At 35.1% G+C, this 21,468-nt stretch overlaps 1 protein-coding gene across 1 annotated transcript in view; it reads right to left on the minus strand.

Moving 5' to 3' along the window:
- Positions 1–418: 418 nt before the first annotated feature.
- Positions 419–21,468, minus strand: part of LOC106164466 (rho GTPase-activating protein 100F) — a 31,522-nt gene continuing 10,472 nt past the window's right edge. Inside the window, exons 2-5 of the mRNA XM_013542392.2 lie at positions 18,692–19,795; positions 16,689–16,849; positions 14,245–14,455; positions 419–2,909 (exon numbers count right to left, since the gene is read on the minus strand). Of these exons, the coding sequence (XP_013397846.2) occupies positions 2,803–2,909; positions 14,245–14,455; positions 16,689–16,849; positions 18,692–19,795 (1,583 nt within the window). The 3' untranslated portion in view covers positions 419–2,802. The remainder of the gene's footprint in view (positions 2,910–14,244; positions 14,456–16,688; positions 16,850–18,691; positions 19,796–21,468) is intronic.

A 21,468-nucleotide genomic window follows, 5' to 3' on the forward strand; every position in this document is an offset into this window, starting at 1 on the left:
AAAACTTAACTCCATTAACTACAAAAGACGGTCTTTCTGAAAATAATGCAAGCTCTATATTCCAATTTTCATAAAATTTAACCAACCAAGCACAGGTTTACCTGATTGAACTGCGTGTTTGAGATGGTTACAAGACATTCATCTAGTCAGAATATGTGCATCACTGCTGCAGACATTCTAAGATGTGGTAATTAGAACTTGGCAACTGGGTTAGAGCTTTTTTTACAAACCCAACATAAAGAGTTAGCACAAAAGCACTTTGATTACTGCCTCAATGGCTTACAGCATGGCAATGCATCAATGCCAAATGAACATTCTATCTGGCAAACCTTGGACAGTAAATTAATCTCTCCGTAACAATGGTGCTTTGCCTGCAGATGAATTAATTAAAAAACGAATAAGGAACAAACAATGGCACTTATATTCTCCCGGTTGAATTATTTCGGCAGAAAGTTTTTTACAGAGTATTGAAGGACGTGCACTACATCACAGACATCAACAACGAGCTTAAGATATAGAATGTGCTTTTAATGGTAACCCATTTAAAATCTGAAATTATTGCTGATAATGAAATCACATCCCTCTGGATCTTGACTTAAAAATATATCTATTACATCTACTGTCTTGACTTCAAAATTTTTGTAAAGAGAAAGATACATAAATCAGCCATTATTTTGTTTCCTGTAGTTCTAAAATGGGTAGATCTTTTTCTGAGCCTGATATCAGCAATATTTATAGAACTGTATCTTAAAATAAATGGAACAGATGGAAAAGGAATGTACCTTTAAGTATTCAGTTGGTGACCCAGGTTTTTTTCATGAATGCCTAAATGACAAGCAGATTTTCTGAATTTTCTAATGTATTTGAATGTTTGTGATACAGAAAATAAATCAAAGATCACACAGTCATGAATAATGCTCTCTTTATATTCAAATGAGTACTAAAACAAAAACTAATAAAACTAATACAAAAATAGCTATTAGATAATGGCAAACATAAACATTATGTGCAAAAGCACTCTTTATTTTGTAAGTGTACGTGTCCTGTGTTAAAATTTTTCTCATCATGGGTTACATTATTTTCAAATGTTGTATTATGTACTCACATCTTATATTTGTCAAACATTCCATTTTTGAATGAACAAATCTGTCACTCAATACTTAATAAAAGAATCATCATTTTAATAGTTACATATAAAGCTACAGAACCATATGTGACTGTCATATACTGTGACCACTTTAACAAATGTGTGTATAACAAAATAGTGTTGACTAGAAAGATGCTCCTCCTGAACCATGCACATTACATACTATATACAAGATAAACAGATCTCTTTGATTTGTTTTGGAATCCTGATCAAACTTATACTCAACATACATCTTCAAAGTCCATACTACTTTTTGCTCAGCTAAATATGTGAGGTAACTTAAAATTTTCAGAGACGGCTTGATAATGATCACTATATTGCACCCACTTTCAACACCAATGGCAGATTTCTTGTCTATGGTTTATGTAGATAATTAGTGTCATTTAAGTCAAAATTTAACCTAGCTTGTATAAAAAAATAAGATAATACCACATGTAAGGGTCATAACCAAAATTTGAACTAGAAGTACATGTATAAACTTTTAGGAACTGGCAGGCTACAAACAAAGGCATTCTACCCTAATGGTCCAAATATTGGAAAAATTATACGATGGACATCTCTCAAAAATACTACAAACAGAGACATGACATGAAGAAATCTGTGGTGGGATCAATGCAACAGTTTAGCTTTTATAATCAGATAGTGGGACGAGTCATCATGGTGCAGTCATCTCCAAATGTGTCCTTTCTTGTACATCGACCCCATCTACTGAGTACTGGTTTGCTCACTTGGACTGGGGACCATGCACTCATCATTTTGCATAAAACAAAAAAGAGCTTCTTATTTACTGCACATTACCCAGCTACTTATCTTAAAAAAGATTGATTAGAGGTAGGCCAACTGAAAATATTGTTCAAAGGCAAATTTGTCAGCTTTTGATACTTTTTTAATCCAAGTAGATCAGCAACAACTGGGCAGGGGGCTCATGTACTGAGTATAGTTTGGAGGTTGGTGAAGGAGGAGGGGGGGGCAGATAAAAAAAAAACATAGCCTATTTTTTTCTTCATATCATTTATGTCTCTAGTATTTTTTCATAATATCCACAGATGCTTACAATGTGTCTGTCGGACAATATGAGGTTGAATATATCATCAAACAAAATTGGCCTCAACTGCCTAATGAGTACAAAATGGTTATTTCAGCTGTTTTTCAGGGAGTATCTTCAGTCAATATGAATATGCCAGTATCTGGAATCGACATCCACTGTGCCCCAACTGCAGGTAAAACAATGAAAAACAATGCTTCTGTATATACAATTTATATATAGAGAGAGTATCCTTCGATTGCGATCCAATAACCTGGTATAAAACTCAACCTAAATGTATTTGCAAACTGGATGGCAATTATATCATCTTTGCAACCTGTGACTTCAGCTTAAAGACTTCCAGTCATGATGTCCCACACACAGATAGTCTGATGTTGGTGCTGTTACACTGTATGACATACTGTAGTATGCATTTAAAAAGATGACTTTCATTCAAAATGCACTGTAAGTACCATCTTGGCAATGCTTACAGCCACCTCAACACAGACTGATCTCAATTTTCTGAAAATCTGCTGTGAAGCAAACCTGGAGGAAGTTTTACTCTAAGTAGAGGGAGACATTAGTTTGATATAATGTAAGCCACATCTACAGGAATGATCGAGCCTTTGTTTCATTTCTCATCGCCTTGGACACTTCTGCTCGGGGTGGATGGAGATTTCTTTTGCTCAGCTGATGATGATGTACTGTGATCACTCTCAGACAAACCCATGGGAAGTCCTTAAATACAAAGACAGAATGATTTTAACACATATCTTATATCGGACACAACATACAGAAAGATAGAGCACTGTTCTGTGCTTTATCCTAATATTAGTATAGGAAGAATCTACTGGTGATAACACGAGTACAAATAATGCCATGGTATACGTGGCATAATATCATGTCATGTCAAACATAATGCAGGCGCACACAGATATACAGAAAATTACACTGATAGCATACACTATCACCAGTGTTAAGTTACACAATGTCATGTAGTTTTCTGCGGCTGATAAATGAATGATGTCTAGAGGGCATATATCACGATAATCAGCGGAGGTGAATTTTTTTCTATTGATCCTTAACATGGTTTATGGCAAATGTCATATGAAATCCACTACTACATGTTAACCTCAAATCATTAATGTGATGTGTAATAGTCCACAACATATTTGTACCACTTCTCTGTAAGCAGATGTGTCACGCATAGGACTGCACTGCCTGCAAGAACATATATCCAATAAACCTGGCAAAAATCTATTTTTTTGACCAAGTTTTTAACATTTTAATCATATTTTTTCTAATTACAGTATTTATTTTGATTCCCCAATGGTGAAATAATAAACAACAGGTTCTATCAAAAACTGTAATATTTGTGAAGAAAAAATCACAGGAATTAAATCTTTTTACAAAATAATCCAACAGACACAGTCACACTTTATTATGAACTTTTCACCTCACACACACCGGATTTTCCTGTGAAGTTTTCTATGTACAATCTACATTGTATCAACCACCCGTGGAAGAATTAATGCCAGTCGCACACAGAGTTCCAGACCACATTGAACAAACCATATTCTTCTGTCGCACAGAAACCCCATTTTCAAATGATTCATCAGAACTTCAAGGACTGCACACTTCTATGATTCAATAGAACTTACTCAAATTTTCTAAATAATTCAAAATGATCCAGCCGCCCACTGTAGCAGAAATCAGACATTTTAAATTATTCAAACAAAATTACTCAGGGGCTATTAAAATGATGGAATAGACTTTACCATCTGTAGAAAAAAATGACAACTGTATAAATCACCAAGATGATAGCCTTTCTTACTTAAGGTTGTGATCTCTTTTTTTTTTCTACTAATTCTTTCAGCTTATATATTTGTCTAACATCTGTAAAAGGAACGCCATACAACTTAGAATATTTTTAATCCAACTTATAAAATAATCCAATGGATGATTAATGGCAGAATATAACATCTGTTGCAAATGGTTGAAATTTGGAAAGGGATAACAATTGGTTTCAAGCGTAATTTGGTGCCGTCTTAGATAAAGTCTGGAAATTGGGAAGGAACAATTAGAGTATACAAAAACAGTGTCTACCTTTTGAATCAAGACTTTTATTACAGAGAAATGACCCCCTCCCCTCCCACCCTCCAAAAACAGAAAACCATGGAAGAAAGAGTCAATTTTAAAAATTTGCAGATAGAATATCCAAGACACATTCAAAGTAAAATTCAGTTGTGTAGCCCTTTTCAATAGCTGTACTATGCCACGTGAAGTGTAATAGTACATGTATAGCTCCTCTGGGGACTGATAGTCCGGTGGCTTAAGGAAAAAATCGTGACACGGCGGATAAAAGCACTAAATTTTGCATGTGGGTACCTTTTGCCATACTAAATCAAATAAAAGCCGTAGCCCACGGAAAAGAATTACCGTTTGGCCAAAAAATCCAAAATGGCCGCCAATTTATGGAATTCTATAGAAATGTGTACCTACCTATGTTGATTTTTATCAAATAGTTTATTTTCTCAGAGTTTCTCACGCCCTTATTACCCATTTTATTCATATATGGCAGATAGCAAACAAGTTCCCTTGGAATTTTTGAAAAAATCCAAGATGGCGGTCATATGCCATTAGAAACAGCCATAGGAATACTAGTGCACAACTAATATCAGCTAGAAAGATACGTTATCCACTATCAAATTAAGTCTGTTTCTCAGATTTTTGTTACCCACATAATATGTTTGTGGTGAGTAACTACTAAGTGTTCTTGGGCATTTTGGAAAATCCAAGATGGCTGCCATGTGCCACAGGAATTCTAGTATGCGGGGGATTCAACTAATGGCAACTGGAAAGATTAATTTTCCACTATCAAATTAAGTTTGTTTCTGGGTGTTTTCCACATCCTTTCCACCCACACAATATGCATGTGGTGAGTAACTAACATGTATTCCTGGGCATTTTGAGAAAATCCAAGATGGCCGCCATATGTCTTAGGAATACTTCTAGTATTACAAAGGGTTGGAACTAATGCCAGCTAATTCACTATCAAATTTAGTTTATTATTTTAGTGTTTTACACATAATTATTACTCTGTGATACATATCTAGCAGGTAATAAATGTGCATATTTGATCTTTTTGAGAAAATCCAAGATGGCCGTCATTGGCCATAGGAATACCACGGTAATTACAACTGCACATCCATGGCCTTTCATCTACTACCAGGGTGAAATTGTGTTTGCTTATCAAGTTTTGTCCATCCTTATTAGTCCTATGATATATATCTGGTGGGTAAACAGTGTACATCCTTGGATATTCTGAGAAAATCCATGATAGCTACAATTTGACATAGGAATACAAATGGGTGGGTTTCAATTACTGCTAGAGAGGCATATGGTTTATTATACAATTACATTACCATGGGTTTGTTTTAAAACTAATTTATGTTTTTCATTCCATTTATTATTATTATTCCTTTGATGTATACCTGGTCTGTAGCATGTGTGTATCTTTGAGTATTCTGGAAAAAATTCAAGATGTCTGCCTTTTGTCATTAGAATATTCGAACATATAATCAAATAGTGCCAGAGAATAGTGCCAGAGACACTGAGTACAATTTAAATGCAGTTAACTTTAGATCGTTTTTAAATGTTTTTCATATCCTATTTATCCTTAAGAAGGTCTCTGTGTGTGTAAAAAGTGTATGTATCCATGAGTATTATTCGGAGAAAACCCAAGATAGCTGCAAGTTATCATAGGAATATATCATTCAAATGCAAATAGGTGTCAATCAATGGAACAGTTCAGACATTGATTCCAACATGAAATAAAGCCGTTTGATGTTCAAACATGTTGACATCCTTATTAACCTTACTCTATATAAATCTGGTGTGTAGCAAGTGTGTCTTGCGCATTTGAGAAAATTCAAGATTGCTGCAATTCACAATAGGAATAGTACATTTAACTATTGCCAGAGAGACATTGGGTTCAATGTGACATTAATTTTATTTCTCGGTATTTCCCACATTCTTTTTGGACTTTGAGATATCTATCTGGTGGGTAACAAGTGTGTACCCTTAAGTATTTTGACAAAATATCATGATTACCCTCATTTGCCTTAGAAGTACGTATAAAATCTAATGCACCAGTTTTCCTATGGGGAAAAGAAGGCCATCTTGGACTTCCCCAAAATGATAAAATATGGACAGTAATAACCTAACAGATATGTATCATGGGATAATAATACTAAAAAAAACAGAATGACAACTGAATTCCGCTTCATTTTATATGTAAGCCTATCTACCGCAGGTATTAACTGAACCCCACCTTCTATGGCTAATATGGCAGCCATTTTGCTTTATTTTCTTTTCAAAAAGGATACACATAACATTCTCATCATATATATGTATCTTATGTGAATTAAAAAGATGTGGAAAATACTCAGAAACAAACCTAACTTATCAATTAATATTATATCTCCATGGCAGAAGAAGCTCTATGTGTATACTAGTATTCCTTTGATATGGCGGCCATCTTGGATTTTTCTCGAAATGCCTGAGAATAAAGGTTAGTTACTCACCATAAATATATTATTTGTGTAATAAGAAACAATTAGATAGTGGGCAATGCATCTTCCTAGTTGGCATTAGTTAGTTGAAAACCCGTGTACATGATCTACAGTAGTATTCCTATGCCATATGGCGGCCATCTTGGATTTTTCAAAAAGTCCAAGGACACTTGTTTGTTATCTGACACATATGCATAATATGGGTAATAAGGATGTGGAAATCATTGAGAAAATACTTAATATGATAAAAATAAACATAGGTATGTATATATTTCTACAGAATTTCACAAATTGGCGGCCATTTTGGCTTTTTTGGCCAAACGGTAATTTTTTTCCGTGGGCTACGGCTCTAATTTGATTTAGTTTGTCAAAAGGTACCCACATGCAAAATTTGTTGCTTTTATCCGCCGTGTCACGATTTGGCAATTTTTTTGCCCTAAGCAACCGGACTATGAGGGAATCCTTGAAACAGGAAATGAGTTTTGTATCCCCAAAACATGTCTATGACATAATCTAAGGATTGGCAAAAACAGGACTTACAGTAACAATGCATTTATGAAATATGCATCATTGTACTGTTTAGTCATTTGTGTCAGGTAAAAGTGGTTTTGTGAAGGTACTCTTAAAAATTATCCTTTAAATTGCCATTTCAAATGATTCAGCAGAATTAACTCTAAGAAAAAATGCCCATCATTCAGTGGCATTTATTCTCAGAAATCACCATGACATCGAAAGAAATTTTCTCTGCGAAAATGCCATTTCTGATGATTCAGACACAATCAGTGCTGAGTGCAGATATTGGACTTCACACTGTTATTGAATGCAATAATGCACCTGACTCATATGCAGCTTCCATGACAATGTAGATATGTAATGATGGAGGCACTTACTGGAGCATCTTATCAGCCGTAGTAGATCTAATATATTTTACTGATTCTTGTTTCCAAACAAATTAACTGCATGTGTTAATGTTGTTTCATATGGCAGAGATAGATAATGAAAATCACAGGATCACAATTCAAACAATGGGTTTGGATTATAATATCTCATCTAATACGGTTCAATGTACATTAATATTCTGAAAAGTGCACCTTCTGTTTTGACATACAGAGCAATAATGTACAATAGCTAATAAAACTAATATGTAATCAAAAGATAATTACATACAGTCCTTTCTGTATCTCAATCAATTAAGTTGTTCAAATCTTACTCTGGGACAATTTTATACGATAATAATAATAATAATTATAATTTATCAATTAATAATAATAATAAATGAAGTAATCAATAAAGGGTGAGTGGTTTATGGAAAAGTAAAAGAATACTTTGCAAGAGGTTCAATTAGTTAATCTTTGGGTTGAACTGACTAGACACTGTTCTCAAGGGACAAATGGTGAGCCAACTAATTACCAGACAAAAATAACATTTGGAGAAAATCCAATTATGAAGAAACAAGCTTAAAACATTAATTGCTGAATAAGATAAAAGTCAGCTGAAAAATGATAATTGCCAATAAATCCTAAATAAAATTTTCAGAAAATTTTATGTATTATCAAAAAACATTTTCTTTGGCATAAATTTGTTGTAACCATTAAAAGTATTTTTGTTTATAAGCATGGGTGCCATTTTGGTAGGAAGGTCCAGTAGTTCAAACATTAATTATAAGAAAATGATAAAAAATTTTTTTTTTCTGAATTTTCAAACTTGAAATTAAAAAAAAAAAAAATTAAATTGTTCAGAAGCTTCACTGATTTGACATTCCATGGTCTGAGGCTCAGTTTCCTGACTATGATCTGCCTGCCCTTTAGTGCAACAGTAATTTTAAAAGAAGTTTTGTTTTAACAATCTTGGGGGTGAGAACGGTTCTTATACCCTCTATTTTCCTGCTGGCAATTGTTATTGAATTTTCTGACCTCAAAAAACTCTGAACTGACATGAAAATCTAAATACCAAAGAGCCTTCAGACCAATGAACCAGTACATTCTGTGCTAATGGACCTTCAGCCTAATTAACCTACAAATTACACAGCAAGACACACCCAATAATTATCATTAGGTATGGGCTCGAGTCTGCGGTTTTAAAAAACAAGACATTGTGAAAAAACTTGATACACTGTAATACCACAAGGAAGTCAATAAAATATGGCAATTAAGGCCCAAACAAAGGTTACTGACATCATCTTTGACTTTTGAAGAATTATCACCATAATGAGTAGTCTCTAATACAGAATCAATGACATTTCCCTAGCCTCATGGGTACAAATAATTCATAAATGACATTTCATTACCTTAGTAAGGGGGTGCATTACCTTAACATTTAAATATATACATACCTAGAGAGGTTATCTGACCCTGGCAATATGCACTTTATTTATTTTATTTTTATTTATTTATTTACTTACTTAATTTTTTCTAATTTTTTTTTTGTTTTGTTTTGTTTTGTTTGGGGGGGGGGGGGGGGGGAGGGGTTGAAATGCCAATACTTATTTGAAGTGTGTAAGTTAAATTACTCAAATAATGCACTGGGACCCTCACAAGATATATGCCTTGAAAACCTTTAGCTGGCACTCGAGGTGTTCTGGCCTATTTTGCTCGGGTGACAGAGTATTATCTCACACATAACCGCAGACAATTAAATATATATAACATATTACCCTGGGCTTCAGATCTAGGGTCTCCCAGCTTCTTCTATCTTAAGTCTCCAATATGTGCATGTTTACTGGTCTGACAGATGCACATATACTTAGTAAATGGGCATTTGCACATGAACCTTTATATACCTACAGAACATATTTTTTTAATACAGAAGTGCCTCAAACTTATGTATTATTAGGTTACCAAGTTTATGCCGTAAAAAAAAGGAAACAAACTATCAAATACAGTCAAGACGATGCAATGAAACAGATAACAGAACAGCAGACAAATCCTATTATAACACCTAACAAGAAATCCATACACTGTACGAGACACATTATCAACAGTTATATCAGATATAATGGAAGCATTAACCTTGATGGTCTAATTTTTAATTAACGCTGAAATCTGTTCTGATGAATAGTATTTAAATACAATGGTCTTATTGCATGCATGTATGCATGTGCACGAACACACACAAACACGTGCACTTGCACACAAAGTATTTATTTTCTAGCTGTTGGCTGGTATATATAGAAAACTTAACAATTAACTGTCCATGATTTGTCAAACAAAGCCAGCAATGCAAAAGGTCTATGACATCTACCCACCAGTGTTCACCATATGTTTGGAGGTTGTCTTCTGAGCTATATTTAACTAAATCATTCAACTCAAGGTTAATCTGTCCAGGTCTATTTCCCTAGAGTTTCATCAAAAAGCCATTAGCTTATAAAGTCCAGTAAATATTGGAAGTGAAACTTGGGAGTGCAGAATTAGTGTAGACTAACACCACACATTGGATACCACATTGGATACTCCTTAAGATATACTTAGAGCAATCAAACAAACATCAGTTTATATTTTATCAAGTGAAGGCAAAACATTGATTAGGAACAACTTCATGTAATTATGACTGACAAGTAAAAGGAAGTGGAGAAAAATGTGACAAGGCTACACCTTTTATAAATGTCAACATGTCTTTTTACTTTGAAGGGTTTCTGTGCACATTAAAAGTTAAAGATGCATACAAAGTCTATTTTTTGTCACAAAAACCAACCAAATGCCAGCATATAGTTTCAAGTCATATAACTAAGAGAATTACCAAAAGGCATTGTTTAATTTCACCCCAAAGTGTTGTTTGAACAGATTTTTCTGCTGGCATTCTAAGCTGTATGTCAATGGGGCAGGAAAGTAGGTCACGGAAGTAGGTTAAATTTACAACCATAAATTTAAAGAAAGGAGCAGTCAGAAGGTCTTTTATGGCCGATCGAGTGATCTATTCAGTTTATCCCTTGGCATGTCGAATTTATTTGAGTCATATAAGAATCTAGTAGAAGTGGTTTACATGTGTTACTGGGAATCCACACTCCACCGATGCTCGGTTCGTATGTACCTTTAATACGTAAGTTTTTTTGGTCCATGTACAGTAGCATGGAAGTTATCGGCCATAAAATATTGAAGCTATAATTGATGGCATCAAAGGATATTTTGACTTACAAGTATTTATTATCTTAACATAGAACATTTATTATGGTTACCTTCGTAACAAAATCTATAAGGTAATGGGGAAAGGAAACCCTGACCCATCAAACACAATACCCATTTATATCAGTCACAGGTTTTTCTCTAAATAAAAATAATTAGAGCATTTTATTTTTATTTGTTTATTTATTTTTTTTGCTCTATTTTACCCTTATTTAGTATTCTTTGGGCTTATAAGTCACTTGCTACCTTGAAGTTAATTGCATGGATGTTAATCCATTGTCTTAATTACCAAAGGATTAATGGCCTGTTTAAATTACAAAGTCTTATATCCAGGTAAATACTCGATCAATATTATGTAATCTTGTTCAACCATAAAGGGTTTATGTGCCTATTCCGTACTATGTCACATCTCTTCAACCCCCCCCCACACCTAGTGACAAACCTATTTATATTCCCATTCAATACCCATGAAATCACTCTTCCCCTATTAATTAACTATGACCTTCAGTAATGTCATATTCAGGGTAACATCAAAACTGGGGATGGGAATATTCATAGCAGAATACAAACACCTAACTAGCTGGGCTTTTAAGTTCTTAAGAGATGTGTTAACTCAGGCAAAGTAAAACTCTGAAAAAGATTGAAGCTCCTTATCTAAAGAAAATGGTCAAAGATTGTAAAGCAAAGATGGCAGTCAGTCCAGAAGTAGGCAATATGAGTGAAAAAGAGTTCACCTGTGTTCAAGTGTCAACTCTCTTTGATGAATGATTTCTATGAAATCCTGAAGAAATGATTAATTAACCTTTCACACACAGCATAGAATTCTAAGTAAAGTGTCCTTTTTTACAGCCAAAAAAACCGACTGGAATAATTCAAAATGTTCTCAACAAGTCATCAGATTGCATAACATAGGATTCCATATTCTACATGTGTCTCAAGGCAACTTCATAACCTTAAATTTACAGGCTTTTTTTCGGCTAAATCTCCATTCCAAATACACAGCACTGTAAAGGCAACTTACAGTAGCTGTTTGTTCACCATGGTTTTTATGTAATCAGGCCCTGAGTTGTACATGTAAGCTAGTACCAGTTAGATACTTTGCCATCCACACCACACAGTCCCTATTTTCCACACACACACACATACACAGACAGATAAGACATCAAATATTAATAATACAATCTAACAGATGAAGCATAAAGTACTAATACATATGGCAGGCTGGCAAGCCATATAGCACCTACCACAAATTTCAAACACTGTTAGGGGCAGACAACATGCAATTGAGCCAACAAACTACTGGCCATATATTAAAGTACTTCCTTTTTAAGCAGACAATTGAATGCGAGAATAATTAAATTCTTAGTGTTATTACATCAACTGGCAAAAGAAAGTACATCAACAATTTTGAAACAGAAATGGTTAAAAACTATATGTCAAACAGTCTACATCATTTAAAGCTGGTACTTGATTTTCAGTCAATAAACTATAAATTTATGATTAAGTACCTCATTAGTAGTTTTTGAAAGAGGATCCACTCACTTGGAAATACATGTATTTTTAAATGTTACTACAGGAAGCACTCATACACAAATTTTTTTACAAAGAGATGCAAAAAATATCAGCACTGTTCATGGATTATTCTATTTCTGGTTTATCCATTTATCTATTTCTATTACTTGTTCAAGGCAAAGATCTGAACATCATCTATGATTCATATCTGTAATTTCCATCACGGAAGAGAGTCAACACTAACTTTTTTCAGGATTATGACAATGCCTTGTTCTGCACTCTAAGGATGACAGGTGGAAAGTGACAGATGACACTTCTCCCAGCACTACCAGGCCACACCTCCCTAGGGACTGGCTTAATGCCTCACCATTAGTCTTAGGACGTTTTTCACAAAAGACTTATTTACATCAGTTCTGATTCAATTAAGAAGTGGTTCCGTGTCGTCGTATTAGAAATTGCAAAGCTGCCAGCTCTTTATGCGTGTAGACATTTTTTTGATGGATTTTCATTTCAGTTGTTATTCTGTTGGTAATTATACGATAAACAAATGATCAACACACCTATTTTGCCTATTAGCTATGCCCATTAACTATAGGCCAAAAGTATTAACTGTTTTCAATGTAATTTACAAGGCTCAGAGTCTGTAGTCAGTTTTGACTTTAGTTGCATGTAGAAAGATGATTAAAATTGGTGAAAGTGCTTGTTTGAGAAGTTAAGAAAATTGCTTAACATGTACATATCATCAGAACATAAGTATTTAATCTTGATATGTGAAATTTCCTATAAAAGTGCTTATGTACTAATCTGGCCTTACAAAGATCCAGAACGTTAACCCAACTAAAATAAGTCTCATGTGGTCACCTCCGTAGAGTGTGATATCATGCAGATACACATTGATTCAACTATCCTATAGCAAAGAAGAAGACAATATAGAAGCAATATGTCTATGTGGAAAAAGAAAGGAAGGTCAGATAATGGACAATCAATGAATAAAAACAGCCCTGAGTGATGGAGTTATGAAGAAATCAATGAGACAAGGTTATTTAAGATTATTCTATTTTCTTATCATGTTCTGGCTTCACTTTGGTGGCATTGCATTGAATCCATTACTTCCTGTGTCAAGACACCAGATAAAAACCCAGTGTACAATTAAATATAATAATAATAATAATAATAATAATAATAATAATAATAATAATAATAATAATAATATACAACCCACAGAAGACTTATTCCAAAATCAAATTTAAATATTTTTGTTTTTGTTTTGAATGAAGGATTTTTACTTACATTCATTTCATATAGCTTACATGAATGGTGAGGATATGTGTTTTAATTTGAGACAATTTGAAATTATCTTAAAACCAAATATACTGAAAAGTGTTCAAAGGCATTGATAAATAAACTGAACAGTTTCTAAGAACAGTTAAGACAAGATGTGAAGACAGAGATGACCTTTTGTTTATGAGACCACACACTATTATGGGATCAGGTGCAGCTACAGGTAATATAGTATTACATGCAGAGCACACCCACCAGTAATCTGCCCACTGGTGTGCTCATTTTCATAAAATCAAACCTCTGTCCACGGCAAAGCACGCAATATTGACTTTTATCATTTCAAGAAATGAGATTTCATTTCGAGAGGTATTCCAGGTGATTTATTGATTCATTTCTGCTGCCCTAACACCACACAAATCTTTTCTAATTTTCAAACTTTTTATGCATTTCTTGTGATTAAGTCGTCATGCAACGAATCAATGATAGATAGTTAGCAATAAAATTGCAATTGCAAGTTGAAAACTGTTAAAAGGGTCGTCCATAGTACAAACCTGCTTCAAACCACCCCAACCTGTGTAAACCAATTACCTCTTTCCTGTGGCCAAATGTCCAGTAAATACTGGACCACCTGGATGTGCTTCTTGAAGTCCATTGCTGCACTGACGTTGAGGATGCTGCCCGGAGATGGACAAAGCAGGACAGGTCCAAAACACACAGCAAGGTTGTGGGTGGTCATCTTGTTGATGTCACTCCGTTTGGCCACTCTGTTCAGATGGTCAAGAAGCATCACCATGGTATCCTGGCAAAATGAATTTGAAATTCTGAGAATAAAATCTCATTCTCATAAAAATCAAACCCATCAGCATGACTGAGTTTGATAAAAAAATTATGATTTATATAATATCATTGAAGGCTGTATTGAATTGTCTATTTATCAACAATAAGAAGTGTGGTCTTGGAGTGACATGTTACTGCTTTTTCTCAATACAATGCAATGTTGGTAAAATATTCATTCAGGAAAAAACTATATTCTAATCAATGTCATCTAAAAAGAATGTTACCATTATCTTCTTATCATGAATCAATCCAAATAGCATGTTAATAGCACTTAATGTTGTTGCAGCTCAAAAATCTTATGATCATTAGTTTTCAGCAATTGAACTGTTGGATAAAAATATAACAAGTGTAAATGAGAATGGCGGCAACTTGTAATCAAGGTCAGGTTGCATGTTATCCTTTATTCAACTGAACAATGGAAACTCAGGGTGATGGTAAAAAGTTCATGGTTCTGTGATTTTTCACCCAATCTTAAATCACTGAACTAAAAGATCAGGTTTGCTTTAGCCTAATAGCCCACTGGTATAGTGGATTTCATTTCTTGCAAGCTAAATTAATTTCTTGAAAATCATCAGCCTAGATCAGTGCACAGTTTATTGGTTACTGCCCTGAAAGAAAAGTACTGACAGCTTGCACTTTAATAATATAGCCTTTAAACTGAGTTAATTTTTCTAATGAAAAATGTATGCTCAGTACTTGTGCATATCATTGGGTAATTTAATTTAACTATTTAACTATTAATTTTGACGGAATATCCCCCACTCAACAAAATATTGTAATAATAATAAAATAAAAAAGTGCACACACTTATCATGATAATGACCTCTTAAAAAATTGTTACAATCTTCAATATTTCCCTGCACGAATATCTACTTATTTACATGGCAAGGTTTTCTTTTAGTAAATTAATTTCCATAGAGTTTTTCTTAAATGTTTCATTGCAATTTTCATTTCAAAAACACCTCCACCATACCTGTTAGATTGTGATAGTGCAAAAATAAACAAGCAAATTCAGGCAAAGGTACAAAAAGCATCAAAAACAGCCATTCTTCCAAATGATTATTTTAGGAACAAGCAAATGAATCAAAGTGGAATTTTCCCCTGGGGTTTGTGCTCTGACCACTAGAGACTCAATTGAACTCAGCAGCTTATGCCTGATAAACATGGCCATTACATTTAACCCAATGGCAATGGGCTTAACCATCTGTATTTCACATCTTTCCCAGTAGTTTTTGAGTTGATTGCATTGTTCCAATTTTTAAGGCTTATAGTACTTTTTGGACATGAGCAAGCTTAAGGACACTGAAGATATTACATTAAAAGTTTCTTTGACAAACTCTGTCACAGAATTTGACCTTAGAGACCTACAGACATTTTAAAGGCATCCCAGTCTACATAACATAGAAACATGTTCACTAAGAAATCTGTTCAAAAATACAATGACACACAGCAAATATTTTTCTTCATCTTGGAAAAAGTCCATCCTGAATCAAGGCACATGCTTTTTTATACTGGAAAATGGTCTCAAGTGTTTTATACAGTGTACAATAACAAAAAGGCTTTGTTTATAACACTATGTATAAAAGATTATTCAACCTAATTGATTTGATTATGAATGATGCTCCAATACTCTAAGGTTGGTCCTTGACATTGTTATATTGGCAGCGGGCTGGCTGCATTATTACAATGTGTGGTATATATGAAAAAGATGTTGGCCATTTCAGGAAATACAGATCAGCTTAAATATTAAGGTTTATTGCATGCTTTACTTAATCATGTTTGGAAGACATCTTTAAATTATGAATTTATGGTTCAGATCATTAGCATGGTTTGAAACACCCTGGTTCTCTTAACTTCTGAGAACATGCCCTCAGATATTCAAAATTACAAATATGCATTCACCAAACACTGGAACTTGCTTTGTAATTAACATTGATCAAACGCCGTGACCTTGACAAGAAATCTTTCACAAGAAACTGACCCTGATTAGCTGGCCACAGTCCTCATTTCTTGTTACGGGATGATTGAGCACATTCACTAATGCTCACAATTATAAGTTATGAAGACAATGCTATTTGCTGGCACAATACAGGAGCAGGATCTTAAATCATAAAAATCACCCTAATGCTTTTATATCATTGGCAAGAACTGTTCTCCAATGTACATACAATATTCACCATCGTTACTACTATTACCTGATTTGGTTTTGGAAGACATTCTAATATACTGAGCATGAGTTTGGCATTGCCCTCTGGATCTCCTGGCATCTGGACACACAGGGCATCCACCAGCATATTGTACAAAGCATTGGTGAACAAAGGCTCTGGGAGCTCTCGGAGGTAGTCCTTTAGAAGACCTATAGAAAACAAATTGTAGAATATATACATCTAAGAATTTTTAATTATCTATGTTTTATATGACATATGTAGTATACCATTATGTTTGTTCTTCTTAGAGTAGTTAGAAAGCCTAAAAATGTAAAAAAAACATTCTTGTGCTTAATAACTTATCATTATTGTTGCACTTTTTGAAATATATTTTATTGAAACTTGACAGTATTTGTTCATTTATCAATATCAGAATTACTTTATTTCTATAATTTCTGTATATGTAATTCTAATATGTAACTTATAACCAACATTTAGCTGCACCAACATGTAAAACAGGCAGTACAGATGCATTGTACAGCAGCTTTTCTAATGTGCTTAAGCATTGTCATTAACATTAAGGTTATTGGAACAGAAATTGGAAACAAGTAATTTCACTAGGCTTAGAAATTAAGCCGCAAGACATATGATGTTGTAGTCCTTGTTTCTCACACCAATGTACGGTTATAGCCAAATGCTCTCGTCAGAAAATCAAATTTAGAAATCACTTATTGCTCTCTAAAAATACATCTGATGGTGGAGCAAAATGGAGGGCATTTGATTCATGGTCCGTGCAGCCAGGTTTTCTGGAAAACAATTTCTTGGAGACTGGTTGCAAATTGTCTGATTTCTCTTTTTGGCTTTCAATTAATCTTGTAATGGCTTTTTTACATGTAGGATGGCTACATATGGACCATGGCAAACTGGATGGCAGACAGGAGATGAGAACATTGCAGGTTTAACAGGCAGATAATCAAGTTGTATGATATGTTATACCAAAAATAATACATGTACTGGTCAACATTTCTTCACAGTAACCACTGTTTCCAATTCATCGCCAATGACCAACAAGTGTTGCTAGCCATTTTCATAAATTTGTCCAGGTGAATTTATGGCAACTTTTATTTGGGTCTTTTCATTGTGACTAACTGGGGTAGGTTAAAATAAGCATGATCCAGGTAAAAGTTGAAAACTGTCATTTGGAATATTTTTGAATTTGCCTATAGGAGTCACTGTCTACACCATTTGCTTTACGTTTTCTGTTCCCTGCACTACAATACAGGGCTTGTTTACAAGGTGTGACAATGAATACAAAGAAACTATGAGCATTTTTTTTTTATTTTAGTACAATGTGATATCTTGAACAAATGTGCACTTGTTAAAATGCATATTATCACTGTGTGACAGTTGTAACACGGAATACAATGGCACATATAAATAGCTTTTGCACTTTTTCGTTAGTTTTTCCAAAATTTGTCTGCCACAAGAGACTTCATGTGTTAGACTGTATCATTCAGTATGAAAAATTATTTACTTTATTGGCTCTTATGTTGTGTAATACAGAAGGCAAATTCTGTGTCTTGTATGCCTGACCTTTCAAACATCACATTCCGCTGTAAAAAGTATATATCTAATGTCTATACCCATACCCATAGCCAGAGATTTAAAAAAAGAGGGGGGGGGGGGGGGGGAGGGGGGGGGAGGGGGGGGGGGGAGGGGGGGGGAGGGTCTTTTTCTGAAAGAGGACCTTTTACCATGAAACTGCTTAGATCAAATTTTGCCCAGAGCAGACCTTTTACTGGTAAAAAACCCTTGAATCTCCCTAGGTATGCAGGGGCGGATTGAGGCCGTCTTCTGGGTCTTCCGGAAGAGGGTCAGGTTTTAAAGTTTACATTGACAGGTATATAATTTTTTCTGTTGGAAGACGGTCAAAAATGGAGGATGGACTAACAAAGATAATTTGGAAGACTGTCAGAAAATATCTCTGGATCCGCCCCTGCTATGGGCCTGATACCATTAACCCCCATCTAAAAGAAATTCAACACACGTACCTGTAACTACATGAACATCCATCACATTATCAGGTGACAAATCTACCAAAAAGGGATTTTTCTCAAACTCCTCCCGAAGCTCTCCTTTCCGCCTAGCAGACCCACACACCCTGTAGGTCCCAACAGTCTCCAGGCCCCTGCGGTCAATCTCCTCGATACATTTATGTACAATAATGGGCACCCTGAGTCCCGACTTCTCTCTACGGATCACAGACTCTAATGTAGCACCAAATAAAGCATTTCTGTGTATGGAAGGCGTGCGCTGCAGGGTGACCGCTGCTTCTTTGTACGACAATTCTAAATAAATCAAACCTTTGGGTTCCATTTTCAGGGCAAGTTTGCAAGTTGGGGCTCGTATTTTGTGCAAAAGATTGACTAGATTAATGGTGCCGGTGAAGCACAATTTGTGGCGGGACATGGGATCCCAATTGTACACAAGGCACGACAATTCCCAGGCATCTTCTAGGTCAATTTCAAACATCTCGTCCCAGTCAAAATTGATAGCACCTGTTCTAATCATTGTGCGGGCTTTATTCATCCTGTCGATTTCTAAAACACAGTACAAGTCTCTTAGGGCGGCCTTTGAAGACTTTAAACCATGCCCGCAGTATATGTGTATACTTAATAAGCCATCCAAGCCCACACAAGTCCGTGGCGAAAGTCTCATTTGTTTTCTTTCAACCTCTGGTCTATACATCAAAAAATCCTCAATCCTGATTCTTAACGGCTTTCTAGAAAGCTGTAAATCATGTAGTCTTGAAGATAAGTGCATGGCTCTAGCTCTGTCCATAGTATCACTTACAACAGAGTCGGGGCTGAAATTTTGTTCAGCCATTTTTGGACCGCCATGTTGTGACACTGTGTGGTATATTGTGGAATACTTCTGCTCCTGCTTGAGGTCAAAGGAATTGTCCAGATTTGGAATCTGGTGAGGCGAAATCAGAACATCGGCAGGCGGTTTTCGTAGGATGATGTGAGGTTGTTGAGTAAATTTACGATACAACATGGGCGACAGTGTGGCAGTCCATGACATGTATTCACTGGACGAATACGAGTCGTGTCTCTCTTTGTGTTTGGCACTTGTGGCAGTGGGGTATGGTGGACCTGAAAGAAAACACAACATGTACATATTACTTGGTATCAGATAAAAATACTAAGGGATGCTTATTAGATGGAAATCACAGTCGAAATACAGTATTCTACAACATAAAGCAGGTAATTTATAGAGAAAAGACTACATCAAGTCAAACATCAGTTCACATATAAATTAATGCAGTCCATAACTACCTCTCTCCAATCTGATAATTGATTATTAACAACAGATTACATTTATTATATTGAATACTCAGCTTATTTGGCAACTGGTCAACACTAAACTGATGAAACCAATTAAAACTTGCATAATCAATTAAAACTGCATTGATTAGTTGCCAGTATGCATGATGATGAAAATTTGGATCTAACGTCCAAAAGAAACAATCATGTACTTTAAGTTTTGCAAAACAGCTTAACAATTAATACTTGGTTTATCCTAATGCCAGGCCTGTAGCCAGCGATTTGAAATGGGGGGTTCATTTTCTGAAAAAGTGGACCTTTTACCATAAAACCTTCATGTACCTAGATCAAATATTATCCAGAGTGGACCTTTTCCCAGGAAAAAGGGTGGTTCTTTCGAACCCCCCCCCCCCCCCCAGGCTACGGGCCTGAAACCCCTAATAATTGCTGCCCAAGGTGTCAAACAAAACACATGCGTTAAATGCTTTGCCAACCTGCCAAGGTTATTCTCATTAGGTTAACTATTATGCTTAATAAAAATAATGAATGATTATCAATATCAGTCCTCACCCCTCCCCTCTTTCCCCCAAAGTGGTGCCCAACCCACATCAAATAAATATACTGATAAGTGACAATAATTTAATGAAGCAACTCTGCCCTTCATAATCTTATAATGTTGCAGCCTGATGAAATAATCACATTTAAATATATCTCTTACTCAATATAAATCAAAGAGCTTATGGTTTCAAGAGGGTTAGGAGTCTTACATAACCATACACAGCTGGTTTTCCATTAATTGTTTTTCTCAACCTCACCAGTATCAATGCTACCGTATTGATCTGTTCACCCTATCTTAATAACAATACATGTAATCAAAGCCCAAATGAAATGCTCTTTACCAGGCTTAGATTAAAGTCAGGCTACAAAGCTGGGGTAGATTATCCCCCTCGTCTGATCCCATTAATATCTATGTGTTGTTTTATGTGTAATTATGTGCTATCGCAAAACCCAGCTTCTCACTTGGGGCGGATTTTCAAGATAGACCAAACCGACCAATTTGCTGCATTAATACACTGCAGGAGCAAAAACCTGGCTTTCCTAGCAATCAATAGCTGTTTTCTTGCTTTTGGTGATAGGAAAATTTTCAATTCATTTATTTACAGCATGCTCCAGGAAAATTGCATTGTCCCTTATGGGACTGCCTATCATTTCATACCAGAGACCCGTCCGCCTTCCTTTCGCTGAAAGATCTTGACATTTTCAAGATGCAGTCATACTTGGCTCCTAATTGTCCCTAAGTTATTTGTCATGTTTTCCTAATACTAATAAACCCTGGTGGTTCTACTATAAATTATCTCATTAGAAACAACTCAAAAAACAATCAGATATAACACATCACCAGCCTTCAATACATTCATAGAATATAATAATACCAGGAGTGAGCAATGGCATGTTCTATTCATAAATTCAATGAAAATCCCAATCGCTATTGGCTATTATAT

Source organism: Lingula anatina, chromosome 1, assembly GCF_051362555.1.
Source record: "Lingula anatina isolate TDL-2025a chromosome 1, LinAna3.0, whole genome shotgun sequence".
NCBI classification, from domain to species: Eukaryota; Metazoa; Brachiopoda; class Lingulata; order Lingulida; family Lingulidae; genus Lingula; species Lingula anatina.